This window comes from Pyxicephalus adspersus, chromosome 4 (genome assembly GCF_032062135.1).
Source record: "Pyxicephalus adspersus chromosome 4, UCB_Pads_2.0, whole genome shotgun sequence".
Classification (NCBI taxonomy): domain Eukaryota; kingdom Metazoa; phylum Chordata; class Amphibia; order Anura; family Pyxicephalidae; genus Pyxicephalus; species Pyxicephalus adspersus.
Window position 1 is genome coordinate 26,351,147 of NC_092861.1, and position 12,336 is coordinate 26,363,482.

At 37.2% G+C, this 12,336-nt stretch overlaps 1 protein-coding gene across 2 annotated transcripts in view; it reads left to right on the forward strand.

The window, feature by feature from the left end:
• The window catches only part of UGGT1 (UDP-glucose glycoprotein glucosyltransferase 1), a 57,987-nt gene that overhangs the window by 24,155 nt on the left and 21,496 nt on the right, over positions 1-12,336 (forward strand). The window contains exons 16-28 of one of the 2 annotated variants that reach the window (XM_072407601.1): positions 815-950; positions 1,587-1,718; positions 2,138-2,302; positions 2,500-2,620; positions 3,940-4,038; positions 5,963-5,986; positions 6,732-6,826; positions 7,845-8,051; positions 8,831-8,962; positions 9,592-9,722; positions 10,368-10,463; positions 11,733-11,835; positions 11,923-12,002. In XM_072407601.1, coding sequence (XP_072263702.1) covers positions 815-950; positions 1,587-1,718; positions 2,138-2,302; positions 2,500-2,620; positions 3,940-4,038; positions 5,963-5,986; positions 6,732-6,826; positions 7,845-8,051; positions 8,831-8,962; positions 9,592-9,722; positions 10,368-10,463; positions 11,733-11,835; positions 11,923-12,002 — 1,521 coding nt within the window. The remainder of the gene's footprint in view (positions 1-814; positions 951-1,586; positions 1,719-2,137; positions 2,303-2,499; positions 2,621-3,939; positions 4,039-5,962; positions 5,987-6,731; positions 6,827-7,844; positions 8,052-8,830; positions 8,963-9,591; positions 9,723-10,367; positions 10,464-11,732; positions 11,836-11,922; positions 12,003-12,336) is intronic. The other variant, XM_072407602.1, reaches the window with a different exon arrangement.

Consider the following 12,336-nt stretch of genomic DNA (forward strand, 5'->3'; position numbering starts at 1 on the left):
TCCATTTCTTATGCTCATGGTCCCATTACAGCCACTTTCGGAAGCGTACAGGGGTCAGAGTGGGTACGCTGATTGATCTGCGGATACACAGCTCCATACACAGCAAACTGCAATGCCTTGTATGTTCCAACACCTTTCTCTCATGGCCAGCATTAGTTGTTTCAGCAGTTTGTGGTGATTGGAGATGAGATTGGACCAGAATGTCTAGCTTCCAAGCAACATGCTTTTTCCACATTCCACAAGTAATAGCTAACTATGCATGGAAACAAGTTTTGTAATGATGGGTTGCAGCTGAACTCTGAGCAAAAGTACATGCATTTAAGTATATTACTCCATTGCCACAAAAAAAACAAAACTCCACTTTGTGTGTCCCAAATGGCTTTAGAATCACAGATAATTACATTGTTAAGTAGCAGAGAAAATCACTACACATAACCTGTTCAGAAAGCACAGCCATGGGAGGTGCTTCAGGAACTACAGGCTGTCTGCATAAAACTACAGGGGTGGGTACAAGACCTGCACAAGTTAAAAAAAGCAGCAGTAACGGGTCATCATAACAAGAAGTTCAATTTTCAACTACATTTTTTTTAAATAAAAAAGTTTAAGGAGTTGATGGCTTGTTCCAACCTAACTTTATTTCAATGTTCTATAACTATTTGTATAGATTATCTTCCTACTATCAAATATTAATCTGTGAGTTCAATACATTTTGCAAATGTGTGAATAAGATGTTAAATGCAGTTTTTTTAGCCTTAGTTTGTCTTGCGTTTGTTTTTAGTTTGCATTTTGACCACTAGAGGACTCTGTCTTTCAGGATCGGTTTGGTGTTCGTTGTGAATGATGCTGATGAGGTTGATGGCTTTGAGGACGCAGGTGTTGCTCTGCTGAGGACTTTCAACTATGTGGCTGATGAAGAAGATAATTATCATGCTTTTCAGATCGTTATATCGGTAGGTTGCTGGAAGCATAAAGGGAACATTAATCAGCTTCTCTTTTTTTCTCAAGCAGAAATACAGTCACATTAATGTCAAGTCATAGCTAACATTTTAGCTTTATTCTTGTACTCTGCTTAATGCACTTTTAAAAGAGGAGCACTGTGCACATATTTCTAAGTATCTAATGATTTCTGCCAATAATAAAGGCTCTTATAACAGGCACAAATGCTGCACAAGCTTTTCTGAGAGCAGCATAAAAATGAAATATTAGATGATATTGCTATTCTTCACAGTTCACATCCTATGGGATCATTAAAAAAAGCTAGCTAATAAAGTATTTACGTTTTTGCTGCTGTCTTGCCAGCTGTATCAATTCAAGTGGAGGCTTAATTATATGTAGTTTCTTTTTGAATATTTTATGTGTTGAAGGTAGATTGGAAAGGCAGGAGAACACAAGACCGATACAAAGGTATTGTAAATGGACAATTGTAGGAATTTTGGTATATTTTTAGGTATATACGTGTCCATTATTATAATCATACAGGTAACGTAGTTCTTCCCTGTACAGATAGATGTATATTGTAACCTATGTAGGCTTATGGCAGCAGCAGATTTTGTCTGTCTTTTAACACCTTTTCCTTTTTTTTGCAGATCTATAACAAGCTACGGGCAGGTGAAAAGCTGACCGTAAAACATGTCACCAGTGTCCTGGAACAAAAGTATCGCTATGTGGAGCTGAGCAGTATCCTGGGCCGCGATTCTACTTATGACCAGTATAGAAAGGTGAGGGTACCCTATGTCATGTGACTGCATTATTACTGAAGTGTCACTGTTTGTACTCAACTTTACAAGCCCGACCATTTACTTCTGACCTCTTTCATTGACATGATGTTCATGCCCACAAATGTGTTGCTTACTAGATGCTTTTTGTTATTCATACCTATTTCTGTAAATTTTACATATAGTGGCATGTAGAAATTTCAATAAGTCAGTAATTTCTGACATGCTGCGACCACTACATTGACACAGTTATTCCATCATCAAATTTCCTCAGAATACTTCTCTTCCTGGTCTACAAATAGAACATTTTGACCATGTCTGTGTGCTTTGGGTTTTAAGTTTTGCTGTTTGCCTTCTTTATTGTATTTATAGGCTGCCATAATTTAAAGCATGCTTGACTACCATATGTTGTTAAATTTTAGGAGGGGAAGGAATACTTCCTGCAGACAGGTCTTTCTCCGTTGCCTGTGGTTCTGTTTAATGGTGTACCATTTTCAAAAGACCAGTTGGACCCTGATGAAATGGAGACTGCTACAATGCAAAAAATTCTTGAGACAACAACCTTCTTCCAGAAAGCGGTTTATCTGGTAAGACATCTAATTACTTCCTGTCATATACAAGATTTATCTTGTACCCATTACTTTAGTATAATTATTTTAGGATATTTCTCTTGGCATGACAGCATAGTAAAAATGTCAGGCCATCAATATTTTCTGTTACACATTTGTTGGTATGACTACTTTTTAATGCATGTTCTATTATTGTTTTTTTATTTTTTTCACAGGGAGAACTGACAAATGATCATGATGTTGTGGATTACCTTATGAATCAGCCTAATGTGGTTCCTCGAATTAATCTTCGGATCCTAGAGGTGGAACGTCAATACTTGGACCTGACTGCTATAAGTAAATCATTTTTTTATATATTGTTGTAATATTTTGCCTTTCTTAAACCACAGGACAGTGGTTACAGATTCTGGATCTCAAAGAGAATGAAAGTATATTATAGTATTGTATACTGATCTGACTGGTTAATGTACTTGCATATATAACACACCAAACCTTGAAGGATATTGTGCTGGCATTATATTCTAAACTAGCTAGGCATTACTTAAAACTCTGTATAGCTTAAGCAATCCAATCCAATTTTCTTGAACCACTGAAGTTGCTCCAAAGAGCTATTCTTCTTTTCTTGAACCACTGAAGTTGCTCCAAAGAGCTATTCTTCTTCTTTTTCTTATTTCCTAAATAGTATTCACATATAAGGCTTGGCAACCATAATACGTATGAGACTTATTATAAACTAGCTAGGCATTACTTAAAACTCTATAAAGCTTAAGTAAGTTATTTTTTGGGCCCTCACCTTCTTTCCTTAACTATTTGCTAGCAAATGTTTTGAGTTGTGGACCAAATCTATTCTCAGTTTGCTAAATCACCCAGCTTCACTGATGAAAGTGTATCCTCTCCAGCCTTGGAGAGCTTCAATAAATCAGGCCCACTGTGCTGTGTTGCCCAACTCTGAATTAGATTGCTTTTGGACTTCCCAAACGTGAACACGTTCTTTTGCACGTTCTTTTGTTCCCTGGAGGAGAAAAAAAGGATATTTGTTCTCATTCTTTTTCTTTAAATGCATTAAAGAACATCGGTCCCTCCATTAATTGCTTCCTTTTGTTTATTATTTTAAAAGTAAGGCATGCTGATAATATGAGGGGTCATCCTGGGCTGGAACAAAAAAAAAAAGTTTTTTGTTTGCCAATGTCTAGTCCTTCTGTGGGGAACAGTTTAAAAAAAAAAGGTGAGAGACTTCTTCCTGTGTCCCTCAATGGACTCTAAAAAAGAAATTTATGGTGATTACAAAAATCCTATTTTTTTGTATATGAGAACATGCTACCACTTAGAGAATTTGTCACTTGATTTGCTCTGCGTAAATGGTTTTATACTGTTGGTGTTCTGTAGAGAAAGAAACAATATTGCCACAGCATGCATACCTTTATCTCTACACCAAGCAGGGGTTCACTTTTAGTAATGGGATAAGATTTTGAGAAAAATAACTGAATGCAGAGCAGACACAAGAATTCTCCAGTGTGACTGGAAACCTTTGTGTCTTGTACTTCTTTTACTTAAAAGAGCAAGGATTTTGTACTGCTAGCCTTCAAGTTAAGATGCACACTGATTACCTGTGCACACTATACTTGTAACTTTGTTTCTTTTTTTTCCTGTGGTAGATAATTTCTTTGTGGACGATTATGCCAGATTCAGTGTGCTGGATTTCAGTGATAAGAGTGCGGCTATAGCCAATAGTATGACCTACCTCACTAAAAAAGGTAAGGACCCCAATTATGTTGGGATTTTAAGACCAAAGTTGTCTGATGTGTGTTGGAGTGTGTTCATGAAACCATTTGTATTGTAAGGAGGGTAAACATAAACATGTTACATAGCATTATCCCTTTTTTACATGCTGCATGACGTTTGAGCAGATTTAGTAGTAGATTTTGTAAGGATAGATGTGGGATACAGGCTGCAAACTGTTTTTTATTTTGTAGGGTGGTTATACTTATTTTTGTTTTACTGCTTAGTGAGTACATGATACAGAGTATGTACATTATGCTTCCTTCAAAATGCACATATTTGTCCTAAGTTAAAAACCCACCCTGGTGTGGAGTGTTCAGATTGTTCTTGGTGCCCTAGAGTTATATTTGGCCTCCCTCATCCTTAGCAATACTCTATCCATTGCATTCTTGCATATACAGGGCATAACATAGTTCCTCCATAGTTACAAGAAAACTTTAATTGCTTGTAAATCTGTTAAGTATAAGAGGACAAAGTGTAAAAACAATGTGCTTGGGTAATTTTCTGCTCTTTGAAATGTCATATTTATTAAAAAGGTTATATTGGTCTATAAATTAAATCTGTACAGACCACAAAATGTTAGGAATAAACGAATGGTCTATTTATAAATGTATGCTATTCATTTTACCAGTAGTGCCACTTTAAAAAACACAACTATACTTCTTATTGTGTCATTTATTACCCTATTACCATTTTAAGCTCTTTGCATGCTTCTTTTCACCTCGGTCACATTTAAAAAAACCTGTATCCTCTACAACAGTGGTCCCCAACCCCCGGGCCGCAAACCAGTGCCGGTCTGTGGCTAGCAAGTTGGGGGCCACAAATGACAGGAGGCAGACGCGCAGGCAACGGTAGCACCGGCGGCCCTCCTTACACTGCTCTAAAGCTAGTGACCGCGTGACAGCAGGACCGCAACCAGAAGGAGTGCGGGTGTCTCTCCTCACACTGCTTACACAGGAGCTGCTGAGAATGGCAGAGCAATGTATGTAAGGCTTACACTTCTCTGCCATTCCCAGCAGCTCTGCCATCTGACAGCACACCAGCTCTCTTACACTACTCTGCTATTCCCAGCTAGTGTGCTGACATGAGGCCGAGCTGCTGAGAATAGCAGAGTAGTGTAAGCTGTACATATACCGTGCCGCAGCAAAATTCTATCCTATGTTACCTGGCCCTGCTGTCAGAAAGGTTGGGGACCACTGTTCCACAGGTCCAAGGTACTTCCAGGTTTGGTTCTGCAGTCAGAATCAAATGAATCCATGCTTATATTAGTACATAGTGTACACATTAGCTGACATGGGCAGACACAAGTAACCTAATCATATTCCTTTTCATGCCATCTGTCTATAAAGTGGTCACCCTATCTTTATCTAAATACTAGCTAACAGTAAAATAATATATGCATAGAAAAATCTGTGGAGTCTGTTGGCATTGTCATGGCTTGGTGGAGATATGTCTTTCAAAAACTACAACGTGCTAGTAACAGGACAATATGGTTTCTCATACACTACAATATAATTCAATACAGGCCCACTTTATCAGTTTGTTCACTTCCAAATATGCCTTGCAAATCATGTTTTAACCAAGATATCTCATAGTGTAATGTACTTGGGCTGGTATTTTGATATGAAATGTTAGATTAACATTTTCTTACTGTACATGAGAAAACACCAGATACATTTTCAGGGTAGTTTTTATCTTGTGTGGTGTGCTCTGTACGGCACCCGTGCTTGTCTTGTACCTGTACATTATAGAATAGTGACAATTCAGTGTTTTTCTGCTCTTGCATGTTGTCTGTGCTTCTTTCATTCATACCTGTGCATGTTAAAGATATTTTCTTTTTTTCTGTTGCAATGATCATGTTTTTCTCTTTTCTTATGTTTCACTTTCTGTCTGGTCCAGGGATGTCCTCCAAGGAAATTTATGGTAACCACCCTTCACTTAGATATGCTGCATGTGTTTCTGCATGTTTATTCGTGATGGCCACATATGCAAAGCTATTCATGGACAATTCCTCCTCAATATCTTAAAACTAACATTTCTACTTGTGACTCAGACCAATCCTAAACAAATTAAACCAGAAATGGTGGGAATAGCATGTGACGTCGGAATTGCATATTTTTGTCATATGCCTAAAGTGTATATAAACTCTTAACTTAATGATTTTTAATGTAATTTACTGAAGCAGGTTATTATTTATTTTGTAAAAAAAAATCAGGTTCAGGCACTTGTCATGCAGATATGTTTTGTTAGTTTTTTTGCATGTGCACATGATACAAAGTACAATGCAAGATTATAATTTCTATTTGTTTCAGTGTGAAAGCTAAAGCATGTGCCTGAAGAGCTAAAGGTGTAAATGCAGCCTTACATATTAATGGCTTGTATTTAGGATGACTTGTCTGTAATTTACTTTCTTTAGACTTTGTGTTTTGTTTTTACAATGGTTTGTATAGACATTGTTGTAAGGTTGGTCTTTTCAGTGCTGTATACATATACATTTTAGTTCTTATAATATGAGTTAAACCACTAACATATTACCTCCAGAGAATAATAAATAAATAGTAAGAGTCAAAGCTCTAACATATCACTGAGGGAGTTTATTAATGCATTTTATCTTTATTGGTGTAAAGACTTTATTGTTCATGATATCTTCTTACTGCGGTATTTGCAGATGACTCTTTTGTCAGACCTGTCACTTTTTGGATTGTTGGGGATTTCGATAAGCCATCTGGGCGGAAACTTCTGTATGATGCAATTAAACACCAGGTAACTTACCAGCACATCTGCTTTTAAAGGAACCAATGTGTGCTGGCTAGATTTTTCCCTCAATTTGTTTTATTTGTTCTCAGTTGCAGTTCAATTGTTTTCCATGTAATGCAACATGGGTCCTGCTCCAAATACAAGCAACATGTCCTGGGTAATCAGCAGTGGCAATTGGGGAGGCTGTCATCTTCACTTTGAGTCTCTGTGCCCAATTTAATAAAGCTCTCCAAGGCTGGAGAGGATACACTTTCATCAGTGAGGCTGGGTGATCCAGCAAACCTGGAATGGATCTGGTCCAGGATTGAAAACATTTGCTAACAAATAGCTGATGACTTTTAAGAAATCCATTCCAGGTTTGCTTGATCTCTCAGCTTCACTGATGAAAGTGTATCTTCTCCAGCCTTGAAAAGCTTTAATAAATCAGGCCCCTTGTCTTTGTATTGAGCATTTGATACTGTTACAGTACCTGAACCACATTTAAAGATTTAGTGAATTACAACCTGTCCTAACACTCCTAGTGACAGATTAATTTATGATTTAGACCAGGCTGTAAATCTCACCCAGCAACCTGTTTTACACTAATCACAGCCCCCAGCATTTTGATCATCTTCAGCCATATGCCACAGTCATTAGCTGCCTATTTTCTGTTCTGCTGATAGCTTTCTTCCTGGCTGACAGAGTACAACCTGTCCCCCTGGGGCTAGCATTTTCAGCATTTAATATTTTACTTTAGTACACACTGTTCCACAATAGCCACAATAGTTTGGGAAATGACAGAATAAAAGTGGGAAATTGAGGGGTATAGTCCACTGTAGTCTACAAATAACTTTTTAGTATGTGGAGATAGTTGTTGCTGCTGCCAGATTGTCTGTTTTATCATGTAAAAGCATTTGATTAAAGTGATTTGGAGCTATCTATACCTGGCAAGGTGTGAGCTGATTTCTTTGTAAGAAGATAAAAAAACAACTGCTTGTAGATGTTAACTTTTTATATTGCTTCTTTTGTTGCTTAACTTTTCCAGAAAACAAGTAACAATGTCAGAATTGGTATGATCAATAATCCCAGCGAGGATCCATCTGCCAAGACAACTCGAATTGGCAGGGCCATCTGGACAGCTCTCCAAACCCAAAGCTCCAACCATGCCAAAAATTTCATTACCAAAATCATTAAAGAAGAGAATGCCAGAGCACTGGAGGCTGGCCAAGACATCATTGAGTTTGCTGTTGGGGTATGTGTGAAAGTGTTGTTATGTGGTTAAATTGTAATTACGTGTTTTTACACTGAGCTTGATTGTGTGCCTCAGTACTATTTGAACCTTGATATTACACTTACACATGTAAAACAAAGTATATACAACTTTTGAATTTTGTAGTTTTAAGTTTGCAGTATGATAAGCAGCTCATGGTGTCAATGTTGGCAGTAAAGTCTTTCCAACATTCAAGCCCAGGCTGCTGCCATAACAAATATACTGGATGCAGTGCATTGTTGTTTGTTACTTGCACTGTGAAAAGATCTGCTCAAATTTCAATGATCACAAAATATCTTTTTGCATTATCCACACGTTGCCTTTATAAGCACAAGTACGACTGGAAAACATCTAACTATACTATGGATAACCAGTCCTTCACCTGTCCTAATTTCCAGACAATTCTGTTTTGGGTACTGCTGCCCACTTTTTCTTCCTTCAACTTTTATAGCCCTCATCATACCAAAATGTGTAAAAAAAAAAAAAAAATCCAACAGGATAATTGTCAACCCCTTAAATTGCAAAAATCTTAAAGCAACGTAGCAGGTGAAGGAAATGAAATATAATAAATATATATATATATATATATAACAGAGAAGACGCTTGGACACAGATTTGTAACGGTTTGCACAAGGAAACATAGTTTGGGAAAAATGCGAACTTAGTAAATATAAACTTATATATTTCTGTTACTTGTTTACTGTACTGTTTTCATGTGTTAAATATAAGGTATACTTTTTTTTTTGTTTGTACTTCATCAGGGAATGGATCGGGGTCTCTTCCAAGAAGCCTATGACTCGCCTAAAGTTGATTTTATATTATCCCATACTGCATATTGTCGGGATGTTCTGAAGCTAAAGAAAGGGGAACGGGCTATTATTGCCAACGGGAGGGTGAGTATAGCTAAATGACAAGTGTTGCAGTGTACTTTCTACACCATTGCTATCCTATCCTATTTTTGTTTAATTTATTAGGTTTAAATTTTCAATAATGACCATGATGTGTGGGAAAGATTTAGGAATATGAAAACATTTATAACAGAAGAAAAAACAAATGAACAGGCTTATACACACGTCAGATGATTCTTGTCCAATAATTGCCTCAGGGGTGATATTGGACAAGAATCTGGCATGTGTACAGCGCTCTTCATCTGTCGTTCCGACGACTGTCCTGGCGGATCAGTGGACGAAATTGAAGGGAAAAGAGCACAGCGGGGTGACGCTCCCCTTTCCATAGAGCATAACAGGGCTGTATGTACAGCACTTGTTTTTGCATCATGCAGTCCTTTGTCCTTGGAAAGGATTGAAATAAAATTATTGCACGTGTGTACATAGCCTAACTCTGAATTCCATTTCTGTGATCTTAACAAAGCCAGTTGTGACTCCACCAAGTGGCTTCTGTACTGGGCTATATCAGTTATGGACCAATTGACCCTTCAAACATCATTTCATTTACTTTAAGTTAGCACCAGTATAAGCAGTCTCATTCATTAGGTCATGATATACTTGTCTTTATCGCGCAGGTGATTGGACCCCTCAAGGATGAAGAAATTTTTAACCAAGATGACTTCCATCTCCTGGAAAACCTTCTTTTGAAGACATCTGCACAAAAGATCAAATCCCATATCCTGAAGCTAGGAGTAGAGGAAGATCAGTAAGTTCACCTGATGATGTATTGTACACTTATGACTTTTTTACATTGCCTCACGCTTCTCCTGTAGGATTCTTTCTCCCCTTGTCACCTCATGACTAAGGCTACGTACACTGGTGTACAGCACTTGTCATTCCAGGGACATTGCTGGCGGATCCACGGACAACTAAGGATCGTAATTGAAGTGAGGGGGAGAGAGTGCAGCGGGGTGCAGCTCCATTGTTCTCCCCGCTCCATAGAGCAGAATAGTGCTGTATGTACAGAGCTCATTCATGCATCTTTCAGTCTTTAGTCGTTGGAAAGGATGGTGAAAGATCCTTTCCAATGACGATTATTGCACGTGTGTACCCAGCCTAACCCAGACCACACACTTCTTTCTTATCAAACTGTATAGTTAGATATTGATAATTGTTGGACGTTACTGGTCCTCAATTTCCAAAAGTTTTTTAGCATCTCTTTGCAATTACCTTTAAACCCCTTATTTCCCAATAATTTAAATTGACCAACTCTTCTGTTAGTACCCTGGTATATGCTAAATACATAAACCCAAATCTGTTTTTTTCCGAGTCACAATCTTTGTAAACACTATTTTACACAAGTATGTACAATAATATATGTGTTAACCCCTGTCTTTTCTTGTGTTTGCAGTGCCAGTGATTTAGTCATGAGAGTGGATTCTCTTTTATCATCCCAACCAAAAGGTGACGGGAGAATTGATTACCTACTAACTGGGGATCAACATAGGTAAGGTGCTGTTGATCAGCATTGGTTCCAAGTAAAGACAGAATACTAAACCTATAGAATTTTACAAAATGTTAATAAAATGTTGATTTTTTTTTTTTTTTTTTTTAAGAAACAAAAATGTTATTTTGCATACTTTGGTACAATACAAGTAATGAGGAATGAGTTATAACATATGAGGCAATTATGCTAGGAAGAAGTAGGAGTTGAAAAGGGGCTATGGGGGTGAGGGAGGAGGAAAAACAAAAGTGAATAAAACATTTGTTGTGTATAGTGCCATAAAGCCTTGAAATTGTACAACCTTTATCCAGGGACTAGTATGACTATTGGCCCATGGAGAAAACAGTGATATCTGATCTTTAAAATGAGGAGAATCTGATGTAAATGTAATACTTATAATTGTGATCCAGTGGTTAAGGTACACTATATAAATCCTGTTTATTATTATTAAAAATGATAATAAATACATGGTGGTATATACATATATTTTATTCTTTACCTTGTTATGTATCACATTCTGCAATTACCTTAACCCCTTGTAAACCATAATTTCAAGATACAGACAAGCACATTGCTCTGCCTGGTTTTGTAATTTTTACTTATAGGGGAAGAAGTTTTAAGTGCAGACAGGTTTTCTCTAAATTCTCATTCTCCTTTTAATTTCAGATAGTTATTTCTGCAATAAGTTCTTATTCTTGTTCTTATTATAGCATGGAAAACATTCTTGGTAAGATAGGATGTATAAGGTGCACAGTGATTTGTCTGCATACTGGAAGCATCTTCTGCTGTGGGTTTATCAGGTCCTGGATAGCCATCTTTGTATCCTACAGCATAAAGACAAAAAACAGACATTCTATTTATTACACTTTTAGGCAGTGTTTCTCAACCATGATTCTATTGAATCCAAGGGTTTATTGAGCTATGAGCAATTTGTGTCTGTCAGGTCAGTTTAATAAATACCATTGATCTTTTTGGCTATCTGTAAGGGTGGTAACCTTTCCACTGGCTAGCATTGTAATAGGCATTTTTCCTACTGACCAATACACCAATATACTGTGAGCTGTGGATATAGTAGTTATAGCAGAGGTTCCCCGAAGACCTGAAAGTTATTTTAAGGGTTCCCTCCATGTTAAAAAGGTTGAGAAACACTATAATGGTACACATTTTAGCACAACTACCTAGTTTGTAGGAGTTCATCATTACTTCTGTTTTTACAAAATGTCAGTCTCTGTTGTATTCTCTAGTAGTAAAATCCAGCATTTCATTTTCCAGTGCCATTAAGATGAGACCGAAAGAAGGCATGATGTACTTTGAAGTTGTCGCCATTGTGGATCCTGTGACAAAAGCAGCACAGAGGCTTGCTCCTTTATTGTTGGTATGTTCTTCAGTGTTTGCTGTTAGGCTTATATTTTAAATAAAACTGCATTTGTAATGTTCTAATTTCTTATGTTCCATGGTTTAGGTTTTGAATCAAATCATCAATATGAACTTACGTGTCTTTATGAACTGCCAGTCCAGATTATCAGAAATGCCTCTGAAAAGGTAAGAAAACATGCTTCCTTTTATTTACATCTGTCATACCAGCTATTGGAGTGAGCTTAATTTACATAATATAAACATTCCACGGTATCTTCTAGTCCAGGTTTCTCTTTGACATTTTTAGCCATGCTGCAAACTTAAAAAACACAATGCAGTATTGTCCCCAATAGAGAGATTACACCAGAGCTTTTTGACCTAACAGTGTGAATTACACTTCTTTGAGTTAAGTTGGATGTCACGTTAAGCTTCAAGTATCCACCAGTTGCCAGCAAAATTCGACGGTTTTTTGACCAACTTGGTTCACACTTCACCCTAATTAGGATGTTGACCATTTGTA